Source organism: Bidens hawaiensis, unplaced genomic scaffold, assembly GCF_021521415.1.
Source record: "Bidens hawaiensis isolate Kalapana, Puna unplaced genomic scaffold, B.hawaiensis_p1.1 tig00010569_1, whole genome shotgun sequence".
In the NCBI taxonomy this organism is placed as follows: Eukaryota; Viridiplantae; Streptophyta; class Magnoliopsida; order Asterales; family Asteraceae; genus Bidens; species Bidens hawaiensis.
The window spans coordinates 1-27,911 of record NW_027491807.1 but is presented as its reverse complement, the minus strand read 5'-3'; the positions used below and the strand labels follow the sequence as shown (position 1 = coordinate 27,911).

Sequence of the window (27,911 nt, the reverse complement as noted above, 5' to 3'; positions counted from 1 at the left end):
GGATCGAGTGGGAGCTACAACATCCATGTGTCATGTGTCCCTTAGGATTGGACCTAAGACACACACTTGTTTCGGCTAACAAGTGTGGTCTAATTTAGTGGCTCGTGTCTAGTATAATTGTGTATGCTTGTTAATTGATTGTTTGATTGTGTGGTTGTTAGATATTAGGATATCAACTTCGTCACATAGAATTAATTAACAAAGCATAAAACGGGTTCTAATAATTATCGGTAATTACGTGACACATAGTTTAATAAAATGGATTTATTAACTAGCCGTCTCACGCCCATAATAAAATGGCTTTATTATAAATTAGAATTTTGAAAATGGTTTCAAAATATCATGTTACTAAATGCATGTTAGAACGTGATTTAAAGTTTTACAACTAGAATTATTAAAACAAAAATCCCTTTTAAAATTAAGGATAATAAGTTAAACACCATCCTTTTGTATAACGCTTAACATATTAGTAAGCTCTTAGTGGGAAAAAGGTCACCTAACCGCGTAGAGTAAATTAATATGTTGAGGTAATATTGGCATATAAATGGGAAAAAGGTCACCTAACCGTTTGTATGTTAATATTACAAGTTGATACAAGTAGGACGACTTAAATTAGAACCATGTGAAGAGGGTCACCCAAGCATGGGGTCTAATAGGTGTTGATGGGATAAACATGCCGACACGAAATATGATTTCGAACCGGTCCCATAAACTCTAGAAGTTGCAAAAGGGTTTGCAATTGTTATGAATAACTACCTTGATAAACCGACAATGGGAAAAAGGTCACCTAACCGGAGTCGGGTTTATCGTTGGATTCTAGATTTTAATTATTAATTATATTTGGTATATATATAAAAGGGTATTAATAATTAAAAAGGTAAAACACTAAAATGAACTTAATTAAAATTCTGCAGATGGCCGCACACGTCGACGACAACATAATCCCTAACGTCCAAAATGTCTCTCTCCGATCTATTCTCGCTAAAGACCGTCTTAACCACAATAACTTTTCGGATTGGTTCCGAAATTTAAGGATAGTTCTAAAACAAGAAAAATTATATCATGTTTTGGAAACACCTATCCCCGAAGAACCGGAAGAGGGTAGTGAGGTCGAATATATGAATTGGGTCAAACTCACGGAAGATTCCATTCAAGTGTCATGCCTCATGTTGGCGACTATGGTTCCCGAAATCCAAAAGGATTTCGAAAACCATAATGCGTACGACATGATTACTCAACTTAAGGAAATGTTCCTTAAGCAATCAAGAGTTGAAAGGTTCGAAACGGTTCGAGCCTTGCATGCATGTAGAATGGATGATAATCAACCAGTTTCAACTTATGTACTTAAGATGAAAAGTTACATTGATCGCCTCGCCAAGCTCAATTGTCCCATCTCAAAAGAGTTAGCAACGGATTTGATCCTTAACTCTTTGTCGAAAAGGTTCGACACATTCGTGTTAAATTATAACATGAACGGGTGGGACAAAACCATTGGAGAACTTCACTCAATGCTTAAAACAGCCGAGGCGAGCATGGGCAAAAGGGTTTTACCCATGTTTGCGATCAATGAAGGTAGATCCAAGAATCGATCTCAACCCAATCTTAAGGCTAAGGTAGCCAAAAGAAAGGGTCCTCCTGTGCATCTTAAGGGTAAGGGCAAATCACCGGTTATGGCAAAGAAACAAAAGGTTATGGAACCGAGGGGTCATAAGGATGATCCTTGTTTTGGTTGTGGGGAGACCGGACACTGGAAACGCAATTGCCCGGTCTACCTAAAAGAGCTAAAAGACAAGAGGAATGCGGCGCATACCTCGGGTAATGTCTTTATGATTAATGTTGAGCTAAATCTTATTTCTTCTAACACATGGGTATTGGATACCGGATGTGGAACTCATATTTGCAATTGGTTGCAGGGGTTCAAAAAGAATGAAGACTTAAAGAAGGGCGAAGTGAATCTTTTCATGGGCAACGGTGCAAGGGTGCACGTGGTCGCTAGAGGAGACTTCACTTTATCGCTTCCAAGTGGTTTGGAAGTTGTTTTGAGAAATGTTTTGTATGCTCCTAGTTTGACTAGGAACATTATTTCTGTGCACCTTCTTAGACAATGTAATTTTGATTTTAAATTTGTAAGATCAGAAATGCATGTATCATCTAATGGTATCTTTTATTTTAAAGCTGTACCAAACAACGGTATTTATGAATTGGTTCATGATAATACCTTAAATAGCTCATTATATCAAACTTCTACTAAAAGACTCAAAAAGGATTTGAGTGATTCCTACATTTGGCATTGTCGCCTTGGACACATAAACAAGAATCGTATAAATACTCTCCAAAAGAAAGGTCTTTTGAAAACAAACGAGTTAGGTTCGTTTGATGAGTGTGAATCTTGTATTCAAGGCAAGATGACCAAAGAGCCTTTCAAAGGTACAAATGAAAGGGCTAAGGATTTGTTAGGTATAATACATACGGATGTATGCGGACCTTTCAAGCCAACTAGTAGGAATAGTGAAAGGTACTTCATTACCTTTACCGACGATTTTAGTCGATATGGGTATGTTTATCTAATGAAACACAAACATGAAGCCTTTGAAGTGTTCAAAGAATTTCAAAATGAAGTACAAAATCAGCTCGACCGAACAATCAAGGTACTCCGCTCCGATAGAGGAGGCGAATACCTAAGTGAAGCTTTTCAAAGTCATCTTAGAGATTGTGGAATTATTTCACAGCTCACTCCTCCTGGAACTCCTCAACATAACGGAGTATCCGAGAGGAGGAATCGAACACTGTTGGACATGGTTCGATCAATGATGGCACGAAGCTCACTACCGCCATCATTTTGGGGATATGCGCTACTCACAGCGGCTCGTATTTTGAATATGGCCCCGACCAAAAAGGTGGATCGAATACCCTATGAAGTGTGGCATGGAAAGGTTCCATCCTTTTCATATTTAAGGGTATGGGGATGCATAGTTTATGTTAAACGTGACACCCCAAATAAGCTTGAGGCTCGATCCATCAGGTGTATCTTCATAGGATACCCAAAGGATGATATAGGATATATATTCTATGATCCTAGTGAACAAAAGGTGTTTGTTTCACGCAAAGGATACTTCTTAGAAACTAGGTTCCTTATGGAAGGACCTAGTGAAAGGAGAGTGGAACTTGAAGAGGTTCAAGAATCACTGGATGATACACAATTGGTCGATACTAGCTTTCAACACGAGGATGTTGAAGATGATCAAATGGTTGATCATACACACGTTGCTCGCAGATCTAATAGGATTAGTCGACCTCCCAAGAAATATGGATTTCTTGTGGATGATTGCTACTTGGTCGATTCGGATGAACCGATCTCCTACAAAGATGCTATGTCACAACCTGATTGTGAAAAATGGCTTGAAGCCATGAGCGCCGAGATGCAATCCATGCACGATAACCAAGTTTGGGAATTGGTTAATCGTCCACTTAACTCCAAACTGGTTGGATGTAAGTGGGTCTTCAAAAGGAAAACTGATATGCATGGAAATTTAGATACTTACAAAGCACGACTTGTAGCAAAAGGTTTCACGCAAACTCAAGGGATTGATTATGATGAAACCTTCTCGCCGGTCGCGATGCTTAAGTCGATCAGGATATTATTTGCCATTGCAGCTCATTTTGATTATGAGATATGGCAAATGGATGTCAAGACCGCTTTTCTAAATGGATATCTTGAGGAAGATGTCCATATGGTTCAGCCTGAAGGTTTTGTCGATCCATCTAATCCTGATAAAGTTTGTAAGTTAAAGAAATCAATCTACGGGTTGAAACAAGCATCACGGATGTGGAATCATCGTTTTAATGAAGAAATCAAAGCGTTTGGTTTCGTCCAAAACGGTGATGAGGCGTGTGTGTATAAATGGGCTAGTGGGAGTATAATCATTTTCCTTATTTTGTATGTCGATGATATACTTTTATTTGGAAATGATATACCAAGTATGGAAAACGTTAAAGCGTGGTTAAGTAGTCGTTTCTCAATTAAGGATCTTGGAGAAGCGACATATATCTTGGGAATAAAGGTCTATAGGGATAGACAAAGGAAATTGATCGGACTCAATCAAAGTGCGTACATTGATAAAATCCTGAAAAGGTTCAGGATGGAAAACTCTAAGAAAGGTTTGGTACCTATTCCTAGAGGAACCGTGTTGAGCTCATCCCAAAGTCCTAGCTCTAAGGAAGAGCAGGATAGGATGAAGCATGTTCCTTATGCTTCGGCAATAGGATCTATTATGTATGCAATGATGTGCACCAGACCGGACGTCTCGTATGCTTTAAGCATAACGAGTAGATACCAGCACAACCCAGGTGACAGTCATTGGATGGCTGTCAAGAATATATTAAAATACCTTAGAAGGACTAAGGATATGTTTTTAATATATGGGTCTGGTGAGGAGGAACTCGTCGTAAAGGGTTACGTGGATGCGAGTTTCCAAACTGACCGAGATGATTCTCGATCACAGTCGGGATATGTCTTCATTTTGAATGGAGGCGCTGTCTCTTGGAAGAGTTCGAAGCAGGATGTTGTCGCGTTATCCACTACAGAATCTGAGTACATCGCCGCTTCAATGGCAGCCCAAGAGGCTGCATAGATGAAAAAGTTCATCATGGATCTAGGGATTATCTCTACCATTCAGGAGCCCCTAGAGATATTCTGTGACAATGAGGGTGCTATTGCACAGATCAAGGAGCCTCGTGCTCATCAGAAAACGAGGCACATTGAGCGCAGATTCAACTACATAAGGGATGAAGTTGAAAAGAGAAAGATATGTATTCATAAAGTTCATACCGATCAAAATATTGCGGACCCACTCACGAAGCTCCTCGATAGGCCAAAGCATGAGGGTCATGTTTGTGCATTAGGACTTCGGTATTCTAGTGAGTGGATTTAATCTGTATTTAGTGTTTGTATAAGAACGAATGTAATGGGTATCTCATGAAAATTAATTATGTTTTAATTATTCAATGAGTTATGTTCTATATTTGCATGTTTAATCCATGAATGACTTATGTTGTTCTAAACGTCCGTAGTCGATCATACTTGTGGGAACAAGTATGAAGGTAAGACTATTATGAACCCGGATTGGTTGATATTCATGTGATGAATATAAGGCATAGGTTTGCCACCAAGGTTCATAGATATTTGTGGGATACAAATATTGGACATGATCCGCTCTCAAGGATCACTGCATGGAGTTAGTGCAACTGATCATAAGTAATCCTTGAGTAAAGGCGAGTATCATTGTGTCCTTTGACCTGAGATGCATATTGGATCTGGTTTTTCATCAAGTCTGATAACTTGACTCTCTTCTTTGTTTTTCGGTAACACGATGACGTAAAAGAAAGAGCTCAGATATCATACGAGATGTCAACAAGGATGTATGCAGTCAAGATGGGATTTGTTCCTCTTATGTGTTGAGAGTTTAGATGTCTAAGGCCTGTTAAGTTAAATCATTGAGAGAATGATCACTCTGTGTCTCTTCGATTTAACAGGACATCTAGCAACAAAGGGATGTAATGATAAGACTTACCTATATCATATCAAGTATGGACTTGAAGGGGATGATGTTATTGAATGGCACTTAGTCAAACACACTAGGGGTGGTGACCTGTTGTTAGGCGGTATTCACCATTAGCATTAACTTCTTATGAGTCACGTGCAAGTGGGAGATTGTTGGAATACCATATGCCCGAGACACATAATTAGGTTAATGCGGCTAGCCGTGTTTGATCCAAGTCGGGTCATACCCAATAACGAGTTAGACACACACAAATTATATATTTGTTAAGATAAGATCTATAAAACAAATACAGAACACGATACATTCAGAAAATCGGGTTTCTGAATATTTACTTGAAAGTGTTAAATAAATTAATTGGTTAATTTATTTATTCAAATAATTATTATTGGAATAATTATTTAACTATGTATTCTTTTATAAAATGGTTTATAAAAGATGGGGTGTTTATATATTTTATAAAATATAAAATAAAATAAAAAAAAAAAAAAAAAAAAAAAAGGTATAATTGGGGCCGGTTTTGGGTGGGCCCCACACCCCATAATCTTGATCACATCATGTCATGTATTTGGTAAGGATACATGATCAAAATCACCTAACATCATGGGTATTTGATATTGCATGATGATAATAAATAATGATCAAGATACATTGATTATTAATACACTTTCAAGTAAACAAAACAAAAGATACAACTTCTTCCTTTCTTTCTTTCTTGTTTACGGTCAAAAAGAAAAAGAAAGGCTCGGGTCTCGGGTTTTTCGTGTTCAAGCTTCCTAGCATAGCTCGGTGTGTGTTGGAGGCTCGGGGTATATTCCGTTTGAGGGTTTTCCTTTGAAAGTCTAACATTCACATCATCATCTTCTTCAACCATCTACTAAACTCTTAAAGGGTTAAGAATGTAAGTGTTTACTAGCTTGATAGTTTAGCTTTTCCGTATCATTTGATCCTTGCTTCGGGTTTCTAGTAAATAGATTATTGGTAATCTTATAACATGAATAAACTAGGTTATTCATGAACATATACATATATAAACACATGGATACATATGTTTAGTTTGTAAATATCACGCTTCCGCCTTAATTGTGACTAGTTAAATGGTTAACTAAGTTTGTTAATTCTATAGAAACCCAACAGTATAGTCTTTACTTTAGGGTCCTTATACGTGTTGCGTATACGTGTTTACCCTACTTGATTGTTCAATGCACTTGTTTATTTATATACTTATTTATTTTATCAATCATAAATATACACATACACACACTTTCATGGAACTCCAAGGTATCCTTATCTTAAAACGCAAAAACATTAGTTTTTATTGTGTTTTATGGATCACGAGCTTAACTTGGATCCCATTGTTTCAAATCTCCTTAAAGATTGTCTCATATGAGATAACCACTTTAACTAGTCGAAATGCGAGCGTTCCGCTCGCCATCATAATATTTGGTGTTAAAACAATAGGACTACGATGATTTCGTGGACTAGTGTTTTGCCATGACGTTGTATCTCGATTTATTGTGTTATCATTGTTATTTGAGTCTAAAACATGAAAAAGTCGCGGTGATTACGTGCACATATTTAAACTCCAACATAGTAGTTTTGTAAAAATGTTTTCAGTGTCGAAATATCAAGTCATGGTGGTTCATGCGCGATTTTTCCCACCTTTAAAGTTTAAAACATTATTATTATGTTTCAGAATTTAAACCATTTTTCCCTTTGTTTTATTATAAATCCTTATCACAAGTCTTCATTTATAAAGGTAATTTTTTTATTGTTAATAATTCCTTTATACCTCGATTTTATATGGTAAAGTTTTACACAAATTTTCTCATTTTGATTTCACAAGGATTTTTATTGCAAATTTCGTTCATTAAAAAAAATCTATTCGATATAAGTTAAAAATAATAATAATAATAATAATAATAACTATATGTATATATATAGTTTGATCTATTTATAATGATTTTTAATATGCCATTTATTTTCATTAAGACTATTTACAAAACAAAAAATCTTATTATATAAATTTCATCATATCAAAAAGGTTTTAAGATAAATTTCACCTCAACCTTTCAAGTAAATTTCATATTGAATAAACCTTAAATTGTCTTTAAAGTCCTTATACAAAAAAAATGTATAAAATTTCATTTTTATAACTATTCCGTTTATTTTGAACGATCCTTTCACAATATTAATTATTTAAACTTTTCACGACGTTTTAATTATATTACATAATACCCATGGTAAAATTCTCATTACCAAAAAATCTATTTTACTACAACTTTCATTATGCATTTTTGCTTCATTATAAATTTTCACCAATAAGACTTGCATCTTATGATACAACTCGTTTTAAATTTCTTATGGTAGTTTCGCTTTGATTTTTCAAGAAAATTCGCAAACCTATAGTTTGTAATTTTCTTGAAATCCTCACGCAAAACTCATAGAAAATTTATTTTAAAGACAAAAAAAATCGTTTACTTGTGATTTCTCGATTTACAATGCCGGTCATTTTAACTTACCATGATATTCTTCATTACACGATATTAAATAACGAACTTGGTAAAAGAAAGGGGATTTCATTTCGCAACTTTATATTTCAAAGACGACATTCATCATTTAATATTGAAACCTCATAACAAATCTTAACATTCAATTTACGTATTTTAAATTTCCTCATAAGCAATAAATAAATAAATTTATTTTAACCTTTATAAAAATTTGTGCGATTCACACACTAGGATCTCAAGAAATTCTATTTATATAATATATATATTTATACATATATTAACTCGTAACTTTAATTATTAAAATTTTCATGGATGCTTCAAACATTAGTTATAAATTATGATATTTTCAAATTAATATTTATTACTAGTAAAAAAAACCTCCCTATACATGGTCACAAGTTCCCAAACACCCGTATCCCATCTCAAACTACCGCCTTAAATCAAACCATCCTTACACTTCAAAAGTTTTCCCGCTCATTCAAATTTTTCCTCAATATGAACGAAACCAAAACATCCAAAAGTAGATCTTCGCCTACCCAAACCCCATGCAAGTCCAAGATATACAAAAATCAACCCAATGAAATGCCCTAACTACCGACACCTCCACGCCACAAAAACCTATCAAACTTACTATCCTAATACTTTAAATACAACGACAAACACTCCTTACAAAATACATGAATAAACCGAATCTCAACCCAAGCTAGCCAAGATCAAATTATCCAACCACTACTCACACAAATCATCCAAGCCTAACCCACTCAAACGACCTAAACTCAACAAACCTTATCAATCCAACTCAAGAAAACCTAACTACGCAAGACAACCGAAACATACTCACTCTTCACCAAATTTCCAAACCATTCACCATTCGAAGCCTAAAACCTCTCCATATACACACAAGCTCGTTTTACCCTTAATTCTTTTATGTATATATATACCTACATACAACTAGTTTATTTATAACAACCTCATGTATTCAAATAATCGCTTTTAAATTATAAACTTTTACAAAAAAAAAAGGGATGATTTACGTATTATTATACTCACATTTTATAAATCACCTTTGAAAAATAGATATTGTCAAGACAAAAATTTGATTATGAGGATTTGTTTTCAAAGAAATTTATTAAACGATCATATGTATAATTTCAAGGCTTTAAATATTGTCACCTAAGGTGATAAATCTTTTAATAACTTTATAAATACGAGGTTTCATTCTGAATGTTGAATGTAGGTTTTATTCAATGACAAATTACAACTTTCATCATTTTGCATAAACTAAATGACCATGGCGTTGCAAATCTTTTGGGGCGCGTTTATAAATATTTTATATTGTAACACAAATTTTTGTTCAACAACGATTTACGCAAACTATTACCTCTCATTATCGCAAGCATCATTTCATAAATATTTTTCATTACAACCAGTTATTGTATACAAATTCCTTAAACAACTTGGTTTACAAGATTCACATTTGGTAATGATTTAATCGATTCTCTAGCTACGCGTTACCGCGATATATTGATATTATTATATTCATTTTCTTGGAAACAATAAAACGACTTTACTTGAGATTTCATTTTCGATGTTATTCTTATATTTCCAGTGAACATATAAAACGCGATTTACCTATTTCGTCATTTATTCGAGTCTCGATGTTATTGCGATTTTCTTCATTTGATGAGAATGTTTCGATGACAATATTTTGAACATGAGATTTCATTTTGTGTTTTGATATTCATGATTATGTTATTTATATTTGAGCATTTATGTAAACACGATTCTATACGTTATTCTATATCATTTCATCTAATCTATTAATGGCCTATGTGTGGCTGTCTACAAGTTTTGGCGCTATTAGAAACCGTTATTATAATGACGATTATATAAATGGTTTCACAATAGTGACTGTATTCACGTTTTATCACATTTCATCGATTGTTTTTGGTTGTTAATCAATACCATTTTATTTATATTGACGCACGTATGCGTCACCCCAAAGAAACTCACCTCATTCTCATGTTATCACATTTCATGTAATCATATCCTCATATACTTATAACCTCAATTTTGTTCACGTGTGAAACTCATCGTACGACATCATTGCAAGTTGTATAATCGTTTATCCCAACTTTATGTGATCATTTATTGGACTTTTCATTTATATTTATCAGGTTTCATCATATAAATCTTATTTACTACCTCGATTTATAGACCTTGGTAACTATCTTGATGACTTTTGACTTCGAATCTTATTTCATATTGTTTACCCTAATTTTTTTTATTTGATCGCATTTACTTAATTTAAACCGAATTGTTATTTTCGGTTTGGTTTATATTCTAAGACCTTAAACTGTTTCATTTATGTATCCCATTTTCCTACTTATTAAATTGTCAAATCCCAAAATTCCCAACTGCTAGTACTGTTTTGTCAATATTGAAAAAATTCAACAAATTTATTTGCTCATCAATTATTTAAAGATTTCAAAATAAATATATCTCTTAAACCACACAATGGAACGAACCATGTGGACCATACGACGATCTAAATAATTATGGGTGCACACTTAATTATCGAAATTCACGTATGGAAGCCATGGTAAGTACGGTTGTGTGCGATAACTCAGACCTAAGGATGATGGCAGAAAAACGATGGAAATGCGAATCGTTATAAAGGCATCGTGGATACGCAGCTGGTACATCCTATATATAAGTGCCTTTATCACGTTTCTCATTTGTAGCGTTTTTCGAGTCATTTAAAGATTTGACGTTATCCTTTTGCAAAAAAAACTGAAATAAAAAATAATGAAAATAAAAATTTGTTCATGCAATTATCATTCAAAGGACAATATTCGTTAATAATTACTTTTTCTTTAAGTTTATTTAATTTCGGGACGAAATTTCTAAAAATTTGGGGATACTGTGACATTCGTCAAATTCGGGTTTTGGATTTTCTTTCGCGTTTTATTTTAATAAATTATACGTCGAACCCGTACTGTATTACAAACTCGACTCAACATTTTATTTCCTTATTTAATTATTATATAATATTATTATATACTTCGATCATCAATAATCGATGTTTTGTCATATTATAATGTGTTAAGAAAAACTTAAGGGGTTTAAAATGATTTTCGTAAATTAGTTATAAGCTTTAGAAACCTTTTAAACTTGTTTTAAACATTTATTGAAACTTAAGGGGTGGTTTTTGAAAATATACAATAAATATATCCCAACACCAAACCCTAACCCTATCATAAACTCACCACCCACCATCTCTTTATCTCAAATCTCGGCCGCCGCCGCTGCCTCCGGCGAGCACCCCCGCCTCCGGCCACCACCTCCAACACACTCACACAACACAGCCGCACCCTCTCTCGCACCCCGACGCCGTTTTTCCGACGTCCGGCGATGTCCGGCGACCTCGACGCCAGCTCCAGCTACCCTTCTCACCTCCCTCTCCATCACCCGCGGCCACCACCACCACCACTCTCCATTCTCTTTTCGGCTTTCGGCAGCCCGTAGCCCCTCCCCCCTCACTGCGCGTTTTTCCGGTGACCCGAAAACCGGCCACCGGTGTACCACTGCATCTCTCACTCTCTCTCGTCTATCTCCTTCTCTCTATCTCTCCTCGTCTCTCTCTCCCTCTCTCTCTCTCTCCACCTCGTCTCTCTCTCTGTACCGTTTGTCCGGCCGCCGCTCCGGCGACCCTCCGTTTCTTCATCTCCGACGACTCGCAAACAACTAATAGGTAAATTAACAATTGTTGGTTAACTTTGTGTTGTTTAACAAATTGTTATCTTGGTTCGATTTGGTTGGTACGTTAGTTATTAAATTAGAGGTCTCGGGTTCGGGTCATCCTAGATCGATTTTTGGTATTGTTTCTTGTTATACTTAATGAATTTATTATTACTACTAGTATTAACATAATACGTAAAGATTATTATTATTTTTGTGATTATTATTATTATTACTATTATCTTTTAAAAAAACTATTATTACTATCATTATTATTATAAATATTAAAGTTGTTATTAATACTATTAAGGATCATATTATTATTATCATTAATTATTAGCAATAATATCATTATAGTTATTTTGTGAACTCGTTTAGAAATCGAACCAACAATCGTGTATGGTAACATTATTTACTATCAACATTACTTATTATTATTACTACTTTTATGTCACACCCGGCCCTAAACGGCGGAAACAGCCGGGCGCGCGCGAGTGGGGATTGATAGTCAAGCACGGGTCATTGCAAACAATATAAATGAAAATTTCATTGCGCATGAAATGTCTAGTACAAAAATACATTACATTGTTTTGAATTACATATAAAATCATCCAAATAAGAAAACGTTGAAGATTTCCGCGCCATATCCCCTTACACGGCGGGAACAACCGCACGTGTAGAAGGGATAGAACTAAAATCTTCCAAAAACAATTGATATGGATGTTCTGCGTGAAGTGCTCTACGTGTGACTCCTTGCGCTACTTACTTATCACCTGAAAGACACGTAAAAACATTTGAATCAGTATAAACTGAGTGAGTTCACAAGTTTTGGTGAGTTGATAAATCGTATAGCATCATAATCTTGATAAAACCATATTGAACACATTTCTGATAACATTGTTTAAACATATGCTTGATAAAACCGTACTGAAACATAGTTCTGACATCATGAAAACATAGTCTCGATAAAACCGTCCCGCGGGTTACGCGCAGACATTTCTGAAAAACCGTGGCGCTGCCACTTAGTAATACCGTCCCGCGGGTTACGCGTGGACGCTTCTGAAAACCGTGGCGCTGCCACTATAACTTAATAATGCCGTCCCGCGGGTTACGCGCGAACGTTGTGCCGGAAAACAAGGCGCTCGTCTGTGTAAGAGGTGCGACCTCTACGAGCGGGCTCAATCCCATAGTACTACCCCATGACCATACTAGGCACTCGTCTAAGCAAGGGGTGCGACCCCTACGAGCGGGTTGATCAAACACAGCAGTCCCTACCCTTAGAGTTCCAATGGTAAAGTGATCACTTACTCGTATCTTGCGCACTCACATCAAAAACCAAAGTAAACATTTTGAATAAATAATCGTTTGCATTGCTCGTAAACATATCGTGATAAAATATAACTTAAACACGTGTCCCTCGCCCCGAAAACAGTTTAAAAACAGTGAAAATAGGGGCTGTGAGACTCACCTGAGATTCTTAAGAGGTTAAACGAGATCTGGGTTTCTTGGTGTTAGCCTCGAGATTGGGAGTCTAAAATATGTTTAAATAACAAGAAATATGTATATTAAGATCAAGAAATCGAAGTAAATCTCAAGACTTAAGGTTTCGGCTTACCTAGTGATGGAAACGGAGATGAAAGTCACAGATTTAAGGGAGTTTGGAGTGTGTTTTCTTGTGTGATATTTTTATTCAAGAATTGGTACATATTTATAGGCAATTTTTGAGGAACACAATCCCTTGATTTAGGGGGATCAAAATCTTATCTTATAGGGTGTAATGATGACAAAGTATGGGAATTATTATTATTTATTTAGGAATGGGGGTGATAGTCTTAGGGAGTGGTTAGAAAGATTCTGATTGATTTTGACAGGACATGCAGGACTGTGGTTGGTGGGAGTAGGTACGGCTGACAGTTGACTTTTCGTGTTACAGTATACTTTTCTGGTACTGTTGTCAGTGTGCACTCAAAAGGTAAAAATCTCTGAAACACGCATTTGGTTCCTTCTGGGCGGGGGTAATCCCCTTACATTTGAGAAATATACTAAGTGTTTGTGCGTGTAGCCTTGCGCGTATAGCCTTCTGCGTGAAGGCCGTTTCTTTGCTGCGGGTAGGTGCGTAGCCTTCTCGCAGTCAGGGACGTTGAGTTTCATTTGTAGATTCTCCATGAGGTCTTGGTATTTCAACATAGTGATCAGTTATGTTGAAGTCAATTCCATCTTGGAGCTTCAGACAAACTAGCTCTCAATGTTCCCGCCATGCGGGAAGGTTAGTTCCCTTTCCGCACGCGCATAAATGATTTGGGATGCACCCGCCTTAGCATCAAGCGGGGTGGTCAACCCATTAGACACGATAAAAAAATTAAGTTATGAAAACACAAAGCCAAAACATTCGCGCATGGCGCATATAACATATGCCCGCGCTGACTCTAACATGGCGCGCTCGCGCAGGGCGCATATAACATATGCCCGTGCTGACTCTAACATGGCGCGCTCGCGCAGGGCGCATATAACATATGCCCGCGCTGATTCTATCATGGCGCGCTCGCGCAGGGCGCATATAACATGCCCGCGCTGACTCTAACATGGCGCGCTCGCGCAGGGTGCATATAACATATGCCCGCGCTGATTCTATCATGGCGCGCTCGCGCAGGGCGCATATAACATATGCCCGCGCTGACTCTAACATGGCGCGCTCGCTATACACAATCACCTAATTATTAGGTTGATCACTTAGTTTATGGGATTGGGAAATTACCGGGTGTCACATTCTCCCCCTGTTAAGAGAATTTCGTCCCGAAATTTAGGAGGCGTTGCTGGCAGGGGCTATGCTTTGAAAGAGGTATGGGTACTTCTTGCGCATTTGGTCTTCTCTTTCCCAAGTGAATTCAGGCCCACGCCTTGAGTTCCATTGAACCTTTACTAACTTGATTCGGCTTCTTCGCAATTTTTGTTCTTTCCAATCGGTTACTGCTATAGGCTCTTCCACGAAGTGTAGTTGTTTGTCGATGTGAATCTCGTCCAATGGTAAAATTAATGTTTCATCAGATAAGCACTTCTTGAGGTTGGACACATGAAACGTGTCATGAACTCCACTAAGTTCGGCGGGTAAATGGAGTTTATAAGCAACTGGACCGATCCTCTCCAGGATCTCAAATGGTCCGATGTATCGTGGGTTTAACTTTCCTCGCTTGCCGAAACGGGGGACTCCTTTCCATGGAGAGACTTTCAAAAGTACTTTATCCCCTACTTGAAATTCCAACGGTTTTCTCCTCACATCAGCATAGCTTTTCTGTCTGTCGCGCGCTGCCTTAAGGCGATCCCGTATCTGGAAAATTTTGTCTGTTGTTTCTTGGATCAATTCTGGGCCAGTCATTTGCTTGTCACCCACTTCAGCCCAACACAGCGGGGATCTACACTTGCGCCCATACAGGGCTTCAAACGGCGCAGCCTTGAGGCTTGTGTGATAACTGTTATTGTATGAAAATTTAACCAATGGGAGATGAGTATCCCAGCTACCTCTGAAATCGATCGCGCACGCGCGCAACATATCTTCTAATGTTTGAATGGTTCGCTCGCTTTGTCCATCCGTTTGGGGATGATAGGCCGTACTCATGTCAAGACGAGTACCTAAAGCCCCTTGTAACGATCTCCAAAATCTTGAGGTAAAACGACTATCTCTATCAGAAATGATGGATACCGGAACTCCGTGCTTTGAAACTACTTCTCGAATATACAATCGGGCTAACTTTTCCATCTTATCGGTTTCCTTGATTGGCAGGAAGTGTGCTGACTTAGTTAGCCGGTCTACAATAACCCAAATCGCGTTGTAGCCCCCAGGTGTCCTTGGCAGTTTGGTAATGAAGTCCATGGAGATTTGTTCCCACTTCCACATGGGAATTTCTGGCTGTTGCAGCAACCCCGACGGTTTCTGGTATTCAGCTTTCACCTTTGAACACGTCAGGCACTTACTGACATACGTCGCGATGGCGCCCTTAAGATTGGGCCACCAATACAGCGCTTTAACATCTTGGTACATCTTGTCTGCGCCAGGATGTACTGAATACCGCGTTTTGTGAGCTTCGTTTAACACTTGCTCGCGCAATCCTCCCTTGAGAGGGACCCATATGCGGTTAGCAAAATATCGAGTGTCGTTCTCTTTGAGCTCCAAATTCTTGATCATACCCCCAAGGGATTCGTTCTTGACAAACTCTGGTTTCAAGGCTTCTTGTTGAGCTTCTCGGATGCGGGTAGCAAGATCTGCGCGAATGGTCAATCTTAGAGCCTTAACTCGTAACGTCTTTACTCGCTCTTTCCTACTTAGAGCGTCTGCTACCACATTCGCCTTTCCAGGATGATACTTTATTTCACAATCATAATCATTCAATAATTCAACCCATCTTCGTTGCCTCATGTTTAAATCCTTTTGATCAAATATATGTTGAAGGCTCTTGTGATCCGTAAAAATTAAACACTTTGTTCCATAAAGATAATGGCGCCAAATCTTTAGCGCGAAAACAACTGCTCCAAGCTCCAGATCATGCGTTGTATAGTTCCTTTCATTGACCTTAAGTTGACGCGAGGCATACGCTATGACTTTGTTTCTCTGCATAAGGACACACCCGAGTCCTTGATGTGAAGCATCGCAGTAGACGACGATGTCATCCGTCCCCTCGGGCAGAGACAGAATTGGCGCACTACATAGCTTTTGCTTTAACATTTGAAACGCTGCTTCCTGGTCTTTGCCCCAATCAAACTTCTTATCCTTCTGGGTTAGCGCAGTCAACGGTAAAGCTATCCTGGAGAAGTTCTCAATGAAACGTCGATAGTAGCCAGCTAGTCCTAGGAATTGCCTCACCTCAGTTGGGGTTTTTGGCGTTTCCCAGTTTTCGATGGCTCTGACCTTGGAAGGGTCGACGTGTATTCCTTTTTCGTTTACGACGTGACCGAGAAAGTGAACCTCTCTGAGCCAAAACTCACATTTAGAAAACTTTGCATACAACTTTTCTTTCTTTAGTAACTCCAAAATTAATCTCAGATGTTGTTCATGCTCGGCTCTGATTCGGGAGTAAATCAGAATATCATCTATAAACACAATCACGAACTTGTCCAAGTATGGTTTGCACACACGGTTCATTAGATCCATGAATACAGCCGGCGCATTAGTTAGCCCGAAAGGCATCACTAAGAACTCATAGTGGCCGTATCTAGTTCGGAAGGCTGTCTTCGGCGCGTCTTCCTCATGGACCCTAAGTTGGTGGTATCCTGACCGTAGATCTATCTTCGAATAATAACTGGATCCCTGCAACTGATCAAATAAGTCATCAATCCTCGGTAAGGGGTACCGATTCTTGACCGTCAGCTTGTTCAGTTCCCTGTAGTCAATACACATTCTGAATGAACCATCCTTCTTCTTCACAAAAAGCACTGGAGCTCCCCAAGGTGAAAAGCTTGGGCGTATGAAACCCTTATCCAATAGTTCCTGCAACTGATTGGATAGCTCTTGCATCTCGGATGGAGCTAGTCGATAGGGTGCTCGAGCTACTGGCGCAGCACCTGGGACCAAGTCGATTCGAAACTCGACTTGTCGCGGCGGCGGTAATCCGGGCAGATCTTCAGGAAAAACTTCTGGGAATTCGCGCACCACTGGTAAGTCTTCAATCTTTCGCTCATCTCCTTTCTTCTCTACTACGTGCGCCAGGAAGGCATAGCATCCTTTCCTCAGGCACTTGCGCGCCTTTAGACACGAAATGAGTTTTGTCGCAGCTCCACTTCTTTCCCCTTGAATTACCAAGGTTTCTCCGCTCAACAGTGGGATCCGAACCTGCTTCTCATGGCAAATAACTTCCGCGTGATTCTCGACTAACCAATCCATACCTACCACAATGTCAAAACTTCCCAAGTCTATTGGCAATAAGTTAATATTGAATCCGTGACCTCCCATGACCAATACACATTGCTCAGTCCTCTCGTTCGCGCATAACTGCTTACCATTTGCTAGTTCTATAGAATAAGGCGTGTCTAGCCTACTGGTTGCTAGACCTAGGGAGTTTTTAAACTCAGCGGATATGAAACTTAGGTCAGCGCCAGTATCAAATAAGACAGATGCAAAATGGTCGTTAAATAGAAACGTACCGGTTACTACATTCGGTTCTTCTTTTGCTTCGCCTGCGCCGATCACAAAGGCTCTCCCGCGAGCTTGGTTTCTCTTTTGCGGGCAATCTCGGCTGAAATGCCCTGGCTTCCCGCATGCGTAGCAGTTGTCGTTGGCTCCAGCTTCCTTCTGGCAATTTATCGCCTTGTGCCCTGGTCTGCCACATTTGGCGCATGCGATGTTTGCGCATTCACCCTCGTGGTGATACTTGCATCTGCTGCACCATGGGCGAGGCCCGTTGTACCCTTTCCGTGATGGCTCCGCGGCTTGAATCGCGTAAGCCCTTGTGCTCTCCTGCTTCTTGAACGGTGGCTGCTTGGAGTCGGACCCTCGGTGGTGAGAGTACCATTTCCTCTTGGGGTCAGAGGTTCGCTGTTCGTTCCCGCGCGAGGTCAACGTACCCGCACGGACCGTATCTTTAGTAAGAGTGATGGCTCGCGCTACTGCCTCATCAAAGGTTGGAGGCGCTGCGGCATTGAGCGGAACTCTGATGACATGAGGTAACCCAAAGATATACCTCTCCATCTTCTTCTCCTCCGTGTTTGCCATATCCGGCACCATCTGGCAAAGTTCGTTGAAACGGTTGTTGTAGGCGTTGATCTCAGTCCCCACCATGGTGTGGTTCCAAAATTCCTGTTGTAGACTCTGAATTTCGGCGCGAGAGCAGAACATTTTCATCATCATATCCTTCAGCTCCTCCCAGGTCTTGTGGAGAGCAACTTCTCGCCCTAATGTTTTCACTTGAAGCTTCCACCAAGACGAGGCCACTTCTTGAAACATGCAGGTCGCATAAAGGACCTTTTGGTTTTCACTACACCCGCTAATGGAGAGAACTGTCTCCATCTTGTCGATCCAGTTGTAGAGCCCAATGGCCCTTTCGGTGCCCTTGAATGGCCAAGGCTTACAGGCCATAAATGTCTTATAGGAGCATCCTTTGTCCAAGGCTCCTGATTCGGGTTCTGGGGTTTCGGTCTCCTGACGACCCTGACTTGATTCGGCCTTGCTGGCCTCATGCGTTGCGATCGCCTGCGCGATTATTTCTGCGAGTTCCTCGGGTGTCATGGTGATTCCCTTGGCTCTGGTTGGAGGCATTCTCGTTTTTCTTAAAAAGAGTGAAAACATATCAAACTTAGCGCATGTACCCTGAGCACATAATGTTCTTATTCACTAGACATTGTGTGACCCGTGTTCCTAAGTGTGCGTGTAGTTTTCTTTTGAAAATATTTTCTTTAAGAAATATTTCATGCGATTCCCCTATGGTTATAGTCTAGGTTAAAACTCTTTTCCTAGTTCGCTATAACCAGTGCTCTGATACCAATCTGTCACACCCGGCCCTAAACGGCGGAAACAGCCGGGCGCGCGCGAGTGGGGATTGATAGTCAAGCACGGGTCATTGCAAACAATATAAATGAAAATTTCATTGCGCATGAAATGTCTAGTACAAAAATACATTACATTGTTTTGAATTACATATAAAATCATCCAAATAAGAAAACGTTGAAGATTTCCGCGCCATATCCCCTTACACGGCGGGAACAACCGCACGTGTAGAAGGGATAGAACTAAAATCTTCCAAAAACAATTGATATGGATGTTCTGCGTGAAGTGCTCTACGTGTGACTCCTTGCGCTACTTACTTATCACCTGAAAGACACGTAAAAACATTTGAATCAGTATAAACTGAGTGAGTTCACAAGTTTTGGTGACTTGATAAATCGTATAGCATCATAATCTTGATAAAACCATATTGAACACATTTCTGATAACATTGTTTAAACATATGCTTGATAAAACCGTACTGAAACATAGTTCTGAAATCATGAAAACATAGTCTCGATAAAACCGTCCCGCGGGTTACGCGCAGACATTTCTGAAAAACCGTGGCGCTGCCACTTAGTAATACCGTCCCGCGGGTTACGCGTGGACGCTTCTGAAAACCGTGGCGCTGCCACTATAACTTAATAATGCCGTCCCGCGGGTTACGCGCGAACGTTGTGCCGGAAAACAAGGCGCTCGTCTGTGTAAGAGGTGCGACCTCTACGAGCGGGCTCAATCCCATAGTACTACCCCATGACCATACTAGGCACTCGTCTAAGCAAGGGGTGCGACCCCTACGAGCGGGTTGATCAAACACAGCAGTCCCTACCCTTAGAGTTCCAATGGTAAAGTGATCACTTACTCGTATCTTGCGCGCTCACATCAAAAACCAAAGTAAACATTTTGAATAAATAATCGTTTGCATTGCTCGTAAACATATCGTGATAAAATATAACTTAAACACGTGTCCCTCGCCCCGAAAACAGTTTAAAAACAGTGAAAATAGGGGCTGTGAGACTCACCTGAGATTCTTAAGAGGTTAAACGAGATCTGGGTTTCTTGGTGTTAGCCTCGAGATTGGGAGTCTAAAATATGTTTAAATAACAAGAAATATGTATATTAAGATCAAGAAATCGAAGTAAATCTCAAGACTTAAGGTTTCGGCTTACCTAGTGATGGAAACGGAGATGAAAGTCACAGATTTAAGGGAGTTTGGAGTGTGTTTTCTTGTGTGATATTTTTATTCAAGAATTGGTACATATTTATAGGCAATTTTTGAGGAACACAATCCCTTGATTTAGGGGGATCAAAATCTTATCTTATAGGGTGTAATGATGACAAAGTATGGGAATTATTATTATTTATTTAGGAATGGGGGTGATAGTCTTAGGGAGTGGTTAGAAAGATTCTGATTGATTTTGACAGGACATGCAGGACTGTGGTTGGTGAGAGTAGGTACGGCTGACAGTTGACTTTTCGTGTTACAGTATACTTTTCTGGTACTGTTGTCAGTGTGCACTCAAAAGGTAAAAATCTCTGAAACACGCATTTGGTTCCTTCTGGGCGGGGGTAATCCCCTTACATTTGAGAAATATACTAAGTGTTTGTGCGTGTAGCCTTGCGCGTATAGCCTTCTGCGTGAAGGCCGTTTCTTTGCTGCGGGTAGGTGCGTAGCCTTCTCGCAGTCAGGGACGTTGAGTTTCATTTGTAGATTCTCCATGAGGTCTTGGTATTTCAACATAGTGATCAGTTATGTTGAAGTCAATTCCATCTTGGAGCTTCAGACAAACTAGCTCTCAATGTTCCCGCCATGCGGGAAGGTTAGTTCCCTTTCCGCACGCGCATAAATGATTTGGGATGCACCCGCCTTAGCATCAAGCGGGGTGGTCAACCCATTAGACACGATAAAAAAATTAAGTTATGAAAACACAAAGCCAAAACATTCGCGCATGGCGCATATAACATATGCCCGCGCTGATTCTAACATGGCGCGCTCGCGCAGGGCGCATATAACATATGTCCGCGCTGACTCTAACATGGCGCGCTCGCGCAGGGCGCATATAACATATGTCCGCGCTGATTCTATCATGGCGCGCTCGCGCAGGGCGCATATAACATGCCCGCGCTGACTCTAACATGGCGCGCTCGCGCAGGGTGCATATAACATATGCCCGCGCTGATTCTATCATGGCGCGCTCGCGCAGGGCGCATATAACATATGCCCGCGCTGACTCTAACATGGCGCGCTCGCTATACACAATCACCTAATTATTAGGTTGATCACTTAGTTTATGGGATTGGGAAATTACCGGGTGTCACATTTTATCAATAACACCTTAAAATTAATACCAAGATTTTATTCGTTAACTATCATTATTATTATTAATAATAATTATTGTTATAATTATTATACTATATTAGTATTATTAAAAATAATTATTGTTATTATTATTAACATTTTTATCTAATATATATATATACATATATATATATCATATCTTTTTAGAATTATTATTATCATTAATAATATTATTATAAACTTTATCAATTCTTTCTTTTTATAAAAACCGAACCCTTGTTTTAAACCCGTCTTGCTTATATTTAATATTGATTAATTATTTAAAAGCTCAATAAAATAATATTATTTTATTTTAATTGTCATTTAAGTACGAGTCCCTAACCATTAACAAATTAACGGATAATCCGATTTAACAACCGAACCTTCTCGTCCAATGTCTTTCAATATAGTTTCATTTTGGTTTCAAGTTCATTAATATATATTAAATTATTTATTTTAGCTAAGGTGTTTATCGTTTCAAGTCGGATCTGTTCGTTTACCGTTCGAGCTTCATTTATTTATCTATTTATTTCTCTGTTCATCAATCGATGTGAGTACTTTCATACCTCTTTTTCCATCTTTCGTTTTGGGGTGACATTTCATACCTATCAAACTAAATGCTTTATTTACTTGAATCTTAAACCCACAAACGTGATTGTATATTTTACCTAAATAATTGCTTGATTTGGTGTTCTATGCTTACATGCTTATTTGCCTATGTGTTTATCGCTTTTGGATGGTGGAACTATAAATCCTAGACCATCTGGCAACCCTTCATGGCAAGGTGTCGTTAACGTAATGCAATTAACGATAACTATTAAATCCTAGACTACTTGGCAACCCCTTGTAGCTAGGTGGTGCTAATGTGTTTAGCAACTGTCTATAAAATCCTAAACTATTTGGCAACCCCTTATAGTTGGGTGTCGCTAACTTATTAGCGATAACTATTTTATCCAAATTTATAGCTTTTATTTATTGTTTGTATACAAGTTTTGTGGCTCTTTATTACTATATACTTACTTATATGCTCTAACTTATGAATTGCTCACCAACCTTTGTGTTGACAAACTTTATTTTATGAAATGTTACAGGTTTGACTTTTGTTGACTCGAGGACTTGATGAAAACGTTACCAAGACTATTAGGGTATTAGTAAAACGAATAATATAATTATTACTTGTATTCAATATGTTCGTGTGAACGATATGTGTTGATTACTGATTTGTTGAAATAAAATGAGTTGAATAAATATTGTCACTTTAAATAGTGTCTTGTGTATATGTCCAATCACGTTGCACCCTGGCATGTTTCGCCGCCTTTGGTCAGGGTGTTACAAGCCACTTTTAATGTACTTTTTAGTGTCTGTATGATATAATTAGCCACTCTATTTTTAATTTAAGTGGCCATTTTTTGCTATATCCACACGGGATAGGTCACAATGCAAGCTTAACAAACCCTATTGGCCACATTATTATAAAATTCTTGTGGCTGAAACATGAATTCATGTGGCTGTATACGTGCAATGGTCACTCATAGTAAATAGTCATGCGGCCATTTTCTACCGTTTAGCCACACTTATTGGAGAGGATTCTTGATGGCCGGCAACTAATGCCTGTACCCTTTAGCCACACTTATTACCACATAAGGGCACTAAAAACTGTGTATGGCCATATCATACCCACGGTGTCGCGACCTTTGGCCACATATGATTTGAACCAGATGTGTGTGGCTAAAGGCCTACGGCCACACTTTTTTCGTGTGGCCGAAGGTCAATTTTCACGTAGTGCTTTTAAAAAAGTTTAAGATTGAAAAATGAATGATTTCTTTTGTTCTGCATGTTTTCGCATTATGTAGTGTTTTGCATAGATCCTTCACTTATGTAGGTAACATAAATCTTTGCTATCAAATTACCGAATTCCAAACTATCATAATATTAATTGTGTTTTGCAGTTTTAATGTTTATACTTTATAATGAACTAATTCAGGGAAATATACATGAAAGTGAGGTTGCTCTTTTGATCTAACAGTCTTGATATGATCAAAATTTTCTTGTTTTAGTTCTGATTTCTGTTTTTATGATCAAGTGGTTGCACAGGAAAGACATCAGAATGTGAAATTCCCAAATTTCAACTTCAATGTTTCGCATCATGGTGACTATGTGGCAATTGCTTCTGAACCGATTTGCCTCGTGGGTTTGGACATTGTCTCTTGCTTCATTCCCGGGAAAGAAAACCGTTTCAGATTTCATTAAAAATTTCTCATCATACTTTTCAAGTTCAGAGTGGGAAAAGATCGTCAATGCTGGTTCTGATGATGATGTTTTAGACATGTTTTTCAGGTGAGTTTGATTACATTTTACTTGTGGTAGGAAATCCCTTTTGTTATTATGGCCCGTATACGGGCAAGCGATATTTTTTACTAACGTGTCAAATGAACAGGTATTGGTGTTTAAAGGAAGCATTTGTCAAGGAATTAGGCACAGGAGTCGGGTATAAGTTAGATTATGTGGAATTTCATCATAAAGACTGGACCGATATATATGTCAAAGTAGATGGAGTTGTGCTAAATGACTGGAATTTTTGGCTTTTTGAACTTCAAGGAAGACATCGGGTTAGCTACTTAAAAGTTATTGAAAATCGACTAGTACAAGGGTGGTTTAGGGATTTACCTACCGAACAACTGGTTTTTTATACTGGTGTTACATGTTGCGATTCTTTTCTTTAGATTTTGTAAAACTCATACTTGATTAAATTAGCAATGCATGATGTTGTCTAACTTGACTCTTTCTGTGTGACTATGTAGATTGCTGTTGCAAGGGGTCACCCGAGAAACGCCACTGAAAATTACAAGAAAACACTCAAACAGAGTCACTTTGATGACGATCTTTACAAACTAGGTTTTCATCTATCTAATCCAATGTTTGTTATCAAAACAGTTGAAGAACTATGTTCTCTTTTTCCATCATATCATAGGGAGTTAAAACGCCTAAATTCGATCATGACTCCAAACTAGAGGCGGTAAAGTAGACGGATTGATAAGTTGACCTGTTTTATTTTTAGCTAAATCACAAAATGTTACATATTGATGTAAAACATAATAACATTAATCAACACATTTTATTGTATTATTTGCTTCAGTGTAGTTTGTTGTGTGTTCTTGGTGGTTAAAAAAACATAACAAAGGCGTGTTCTTCAAGAAATGGGTTGATTTGGGTAAAATATGAGCTTATTTAGGTCAACTCAAACGGGGTGATTCAGGTCTACCGTCGAAGTTATACATCGAGTCAATATAGGTTTACCTAAATTACACACAACAGGTCAATTCATGTCTACTTTTTTGATTCCTTTCTTTCTTAGAATACCAAATTCATCTATCTGAATATGCTACGTTTATATGTTTTTATGTTTTATAAACAGTTATGGTGATCAATTTTTTTTCTGGCTAAACAAGTAAACATGCATAGTGATAATTGTTCTTATAACTTGACTCAAATTTACATAATATAAAAAATGCTGGAAGTTAAGACTTTCTGGAGGTTTAGTTAGGATCATTGTAACTAAAGAAAAAAAGGATTTAACATTTTTGAATGATAGGCATTATGAATTTGGTTGTTTTTGAATGAAATAGAGCTTTTCAGAAGTAGAGCAAGGGAAAGCAAAAGGATAAGGTGAACAGCATGGTTCTCTTCGGTAAGGCGACATATGATAAGCTTCTTTCCGAAGCTCCAAAGTTCAAGCTCATCACTCCTTCCTTTTATCAGACAGATTAAGGGTAACGGTCTCAAAATCTTTTATGTGTCGTTTTATGTGTTTTGTTAAGGTGTTTTTCAAACGCTTACTTATGTTAATCACCACACTCAATCTTTTTTAACTGGTTAATCAAATTTTAGTAAACTGTTAAAAAATTGTCACACAACAGTTTCACAAATTAAAACAATTGAGGTATTGTTTCAATCATATTAATAAGTTATCTTATATCGTTTATATAATTTATTTTTAGATTAATGGATCATTGGCACGAAAGGCGATCAAGGATTTGATGGTAAGAGGTGCAATCAGGATGGTATCTGCTCATGCTAGTCAACAAATCTACACCAGGGCTACTAATACTTGAAGTGTAGTAGTTTTACTGATATTATGGCAAGACATGATATTATGATTTTTCTGCTTCGAGTTTTTGTTTATTGCAAGATCTAGTACCTTTTTTTAATGCCATACTTTTGTTATTTTAAGAGGCCTACAATGCTTTATCTTGATCATGAAAATCTTGATTTATTTTCATTTCATAGTCATCATGCTTCTCATTTTATAGTTGATATTTCTTTGATGTACATGCTATTTATTTTTTAACTTCCAACCATATAAGTTATAACCGTTCCTGGTTAAGGTTTTGGTATTGCTTGTCTAAAATGTCATGAAAACTTTTGGAGATGATACAAGCATTATCAGTTGGATACATGCAAAAGGTAGTAGTTTCATACTTTCATGCAAAAGAAATTTGACCCCTAAAAATGTATATTTATTGGATATCAGTCTTAAATCGAAGGCATAGGCGAAGGCATAGGGACTCTGTGATTGTGTTGAAAATTTAGAACAAGCCGTGGTGTGATTTCGATCAACTTGTGAAGTGGAAATGTTAAGATGGGTCAAATGAGCGAATTGACACATGCTTGTACAAGCATGAGTACAAGAGAATCACTTGTGAGACCACAGTGTGTACGAAAAGGATAAATTAGGCCATCTACCAGAGTTTTTAATGGTTCACGAAAATTACTGGCCGTGGGAGAAGGGATGGTGAACGAAGGCAGTGATGGTCATGGTGACTTCATGTTTTCGAGTGAAGTGGATAGGCGTGGTGTCAAACCCAGACTCGAACCCAACTACATAGGGGAAAGACAAATACACATGCCCATTACGCACATACCCCAGAACAGCAAGTCCAATAGGAGTACACGACAAAGGTACAAAGAAGGACACCAAACCTGTGCAAAGCGAAGCACCAACAGAATACTAACACATGTACACCCTCTATGCACGAACTCACCTGCTACACCCCCGTAGGGGATAAATAATACATGGAGGTGGGGCTAGCACAAAACGTAACCATGATCTCCACTATGGCTGTTATGGCAGAGATCGTCCAGCCTGGCCTCGACATGTGGTCGAATAAAAAGCCTCCACCTCCAAACAAACTCAGCTATAAATAGGATCTCATATCCAATGGTCTTGGATCCTCTCGCTCTCCTACCATACTCTATTTGTGCTTACACTCATGCACAAAGAGACCTCGATAAAGACGATTATGACTTTTTGCTAAGCTTAGAGCATCTCTCCCTTCTAACCCTTCACCCACACTTGTTTTTCATTGATGATTTGCATGTATCCATCCTCAGAACCAATCCCCAAGGTTCAAAATCTCAACGACTACAGAGCTCATGTTTCTTCATAATTCATCTCTCATAATTTTTGTTTTTTTGTACTGAATCATAGCTTGTTGGATTTAATACTCCCAGTTTTCACTTGTCAGTCGGGAACACTCCCAACTAACGAAACATTCACTACCACTCCCAACTTTCACTTGTTGGTGGGGAACACTCCCACACTCCCAACTAACGAAATATTTACTACACTACAAACTTTAATCTTATTTTCTTTAGGCCCTCCCAAACCATTTCAAAAAATGCCACCTCACAAAAAAAAGGAATAAAAAAGTAAGCTTCACGTTAGCTTTGAGTGCTAGAATAACATAACGTATAAGTTGGGGGTGGTGGTGATATTTCGTGAGTTAGGAGTGTTTTCGAACAATGAGTGAAAGTTAGGAGTATTTAAATCCAATAACCCTTAATAAATGTATATTTGAAATCGACAAAATTTTTCTGAGTATTAAAATTTCATAGTGAATAAATGTATATCTGAAATGTTTATAATACAGTCTAACTAGTGAAAATTTTTATAAATTGTAAATCTAACATCTACATGACAAATTATTAAAATTCTAATAGTTTTTATTTTGAACTAAAGCAGTTTAGATATATATAATAATTGAATCAAATGATGTAATAAACGGTTTTACATCTCCGCCGTATCATGAGGATGTTAATACTTATTTATATATAACAATAAAAACAGCTTTCTACCCTATCTCCCCATAATACCTAACTTAATAATTTAACCTAATGTAATTGATTAGTATCTTACTAAAATAAATTGGTTTAGTTTATAATGTTATAAAGAGGTTGATGATTCAAACTCCGTCAACCATGTGAGGGATCCTGCCTTTTCAAATAAAATAGTTTGT

General features: G+C 38.1%; 1 protein-coding gene and 1 pseudogene across 2 annotated transcripts in view; both read left to right on the top strand.

Moving 5' to 3' along the window:
* The window catches only part of LOC143535592 (uncharacterized), a 35,799-nt pseudogene extending 11,149 nt beyond the window's left edge, over positions 1–24,650 (top strand). Inside the window, exons 3-5 of the transcript XR_013135735.1 lie at positions 23,710–23,952; positions 24,053–24,224; positions 24,417–24,650. The product of XR_013135735.1 is annotated as an uncharacterized LOC143535592 (transcript). The remainder of the gene's footprint in view (positions 1–23,709; positions 23,953–24,052; positions 24,225–24,416) is intronic.
* Positions 1–25,822, top strand: part of LOC143535593 (small ribosomal subunit protein eS25-like) — a 72,142-nt gene extending 46,320 nt beyond the window's left edge. The window contains exon 4 of the mRNA XM_077029805.1: positions 25,614–25,822. Within this exon, the coding sequence (XP_076885920.1) occupies positions 25,614–25,727 (114 nt within the window). The 3' untranslated portion in view covers positions 25,728–25,822. The remainder of the gene's footprint in view (positions 1–25,613) is intronic.
* Positions 25,823–27,911: the final 2,089 nt, after the last annotated feature.